Raw genomic sequence first — 2725 nt, 5'->3', positions numbered from 1 at the left:
AGATAGATAGATAGATAGATAGATAGATAGATAATCTGCATTTGTAGATTTTAATTATGAATTAATGGTATTGCGTATATAGTGATCTCTGTATTGCAATACTTCACCTGGTATTGTAAGATATATAGGCTACAGTACCTTGAAAAACTGTTTGCCCCCGGCTGATTGTTTTCTGTTTTTGTAATTACATACATGTTCCAGAGTACTCTATAATACAGATTACAACCACTCAAAAACTGACCCCATTAGAAGCTTAGGTCACAGTACCTTGTATCAGGTGGAGTCTGAACATCCACTAGTTGAGGCAGTTCCAGAGTGTAGTCCAGTGTGATCATGTGAGGCTTCCTATTAACCCACAGCACTGAGGTGGAAATGTCCTGTTTTAGGTCACTCTGAAAAACAAGCCCTGACTTTTTTCACATTTCATCAGAATTATTGGACTTTTACAATAACAAAAATCAAGTCAACTAAACAGCCTTTTAGTTAACAGCCTTAAAAACAAACACCATTTTTTCATCACACAGAACAGGCAGCTAGCATATATTCACAGAATTGTTTGTTTACGTGTCGATTTCAGTTTTCAACACTGTTTCTCAGAAACCACATTTTACTGCACCTTTAATTACTTTTTGGTAGGTAATGCTGACAAACTATTTATCAGAATGTGTCTCTTTTTTTTTCACATTTTTGCAGCTAAGCCCTGATGTAAAATCCTCAATACAAAGAATCAAGTGGATGGCGCCATAACTTCCTGTTTTATTGAAAATTAGGTCAGCACACCTCAGTGGGTCTTTAACTACCTTATAGTAAATATTCTTTCCTTGGGGTGCTTGGCCAGTCTCAAGGATGTAATCATAGTTACGGTGGTCAATGATTAGGATCCCTCCAGGTTTCACCATTCTGGCTATGTTTTGTAAGGCAAGCTTCTGTTCACTCTGGTCCCCTGTGAGATATGAGAAAGTGGTTAAATAGACAAATCCGTACAAAAAATATTACAACTTTTTTGCTTTGGTATTCTTACCTTTGAAGTCTGGTAAATGAGCAAATGAATTGCCTAGACAGATTACTGCATCAAACCCATCTCCAGGTTTTTTAACATCTTCTGGTAACGTTAGCCAGTTGGCCTCGTCAATTACTGAAAAAAATGTCCAGACCATGAAGAAACATTTAACTGATTCTTGCATAACAGTAAAGTCGCCCACTCAAAACAGGGATCTCCACTTACCCCAGTTATCAAAGGCAGACTCTTTTCTCCTCTCCCATCTCTCTTTAAGAGCATATTTGAGCATTTTGTCACTGGCATCCACACTAACCACCTTAAATCCCTCTTCTACCAACATGATGGAATCCACCCTTTAAAAAAAAAATAATAATATTAGAGTTGGGGTACACGGACTCGAACAATTTTTAAAGGACTCGGACTTGTCACGGACTCGGATGCATTATTACTCGGACTCAACTCGGAAAATATGTCCGAGTCCAGGGACATTTGACGGACATGTCACTGACTCGATGCATTATCACGAAAGTGATATTCAGTATTTGCATGTGTTTTTAAGTCTTGTCCAGCATTTGAAAGCCGACAGGTTTCTGTGCTCACACACCGAAACTGCGGCCACAGAACGTGCCTCTCAGTTAGTGTGCGAATGCCGAGTTCTTTTCGCTTAAGTTCTCTTATGTTCTGTTATTGCTACACACTTACATGAAAAGTTATGTCAAAATGTCCGTCTTGGAGACTAATACTATTCATGTAAATGCAGTCGGTTTTGTCTTAAGTGAACTTGAACAGTTGAGAGAAATATGGATGTGTCAAAATATTTGATCTATGCGTCAGATCTTAAAGGGGTCATATCCCAGCTAACAAAAAAAGGTCCCCAGGACGTCCCCTAAATGGCCTCTGCGAACGTCCCCCGGACGTCAGCGTGTAGGGTCCCCTTTTACGTCGAGCGGACGTCCGCGAAGACGTCCTCCGGACGTTCAAGGGGACGTTCACAGGACGTGCAGCGGCCATTCGGGACGTTTAGGGGACTTTCGCTTTAAGTCCTCTGAATGTTATGTTATTTTACTTTTAGGCTAATCAAAGACAACAGACACGTTGTATGGAGCAAAATACGTTTATTTTAATTGAACAATTGTAAAGTTGCGGTGCTCTTTCCGTGTGTGTGTGTGCGTCTCTGGTTGTCAGCTGTGGTTAGTCCGATGGCAATTCTTCCCATTGTCTTCTAACCTAAAACAACAAAATGAACACATTTGGATTTAGACCAAGCGGTCCGAAATTTAGCGCACATAGGCCTTTTTGCCGCATATAGGCGTATCAGTGTGTATTTTTACCATATGGAAATTCAATATTTAAGTTAAATAACTGTCAATATTATATACGTTTAATCATTTCAGCGTTACATGCTAACGTTAGCTTCGAAAGTGTTCACATAGGCTAACGTCAGCAGCCGTACGGGACAACTTCAGCAAACGTTTAAAAAGGTAAACTTTTCATAAAATGTAAGCATTACGAGATACACAGTGGTTACGATAGCTAATGTCTACAAATATAAAAGTATAAATACCTTTTCGACCAACGAAAGCGAAAACTCAAGGCCGTGTCGAAATCACCGAGGACCGTTAACCGTCACTACGCAGCTGAGCGTTGCCATGGATACATGCCGCGTGCCCTGAAGTGATGTCATTCGATCATGTGCTCATTTGATCGACGCTTGCTTATAGCCAC

The 2725-nt window shown here is 40.1% G+C and overlaps 1 protein-coding gene across 1 annotated transcript in view; it reads right to left on the bottom strand.

Annotated features, from left to right (window-relative positions):
• Positions 1 to 230: 230 nt before the first annotated feature.
• The window catches only part of LOC107703804 (glycine N-methyltransferase-like), a 25726-nt gene continuing 23231 nt past the window's right edge, over positions 231 to 2725 (bottom strand). The window contains exons 2-5 of the mRNA XM_016506544.1: positions 1226 to 1353; positions 1022 to 1135; positions 801 to 943; positions 231 to 392 (exon numbers count right to left, since the gene is read on the bottom strand). Coding sequence (XP_016362030.1) covers positions 246 to 392; positions 801 to 943; positions 1022 to 1135; positions 1226 to 1353 — 532 coding nt within the window. The 3' untranslated portion in view covers positions 231 to 245. The remainder of the gene's footprint in view (positions 393 to 800; positions 944 to 1021; positions 1136 to 1225; positions 1354 to 2725) is intronic.

This window comes from Sinocyclocheilus anshuiensis, unplaced genomic scaffold (genome assembly GCF_001515605.1).
Source record: "Sinocyclocheilus anshuiensis isolate Anshui unplaced genomic scaffold, SAMN03320099.WGS_v1.1 scaffold2323, whole genome shotgun sequence".
Lineage (NCBI taxonomy): Eukaryota > Metazoa > Chordata > Actinopteri > Cypriniformes > Cyprinidae > Sinocyclocheilus > Sinocyclocheilus anshuiensis.
The sequence above is the reverse complement of the archived record's forward strand: the minus strand, read 5'-3'. Positions and strand labels throughout refer to the sequence as shown.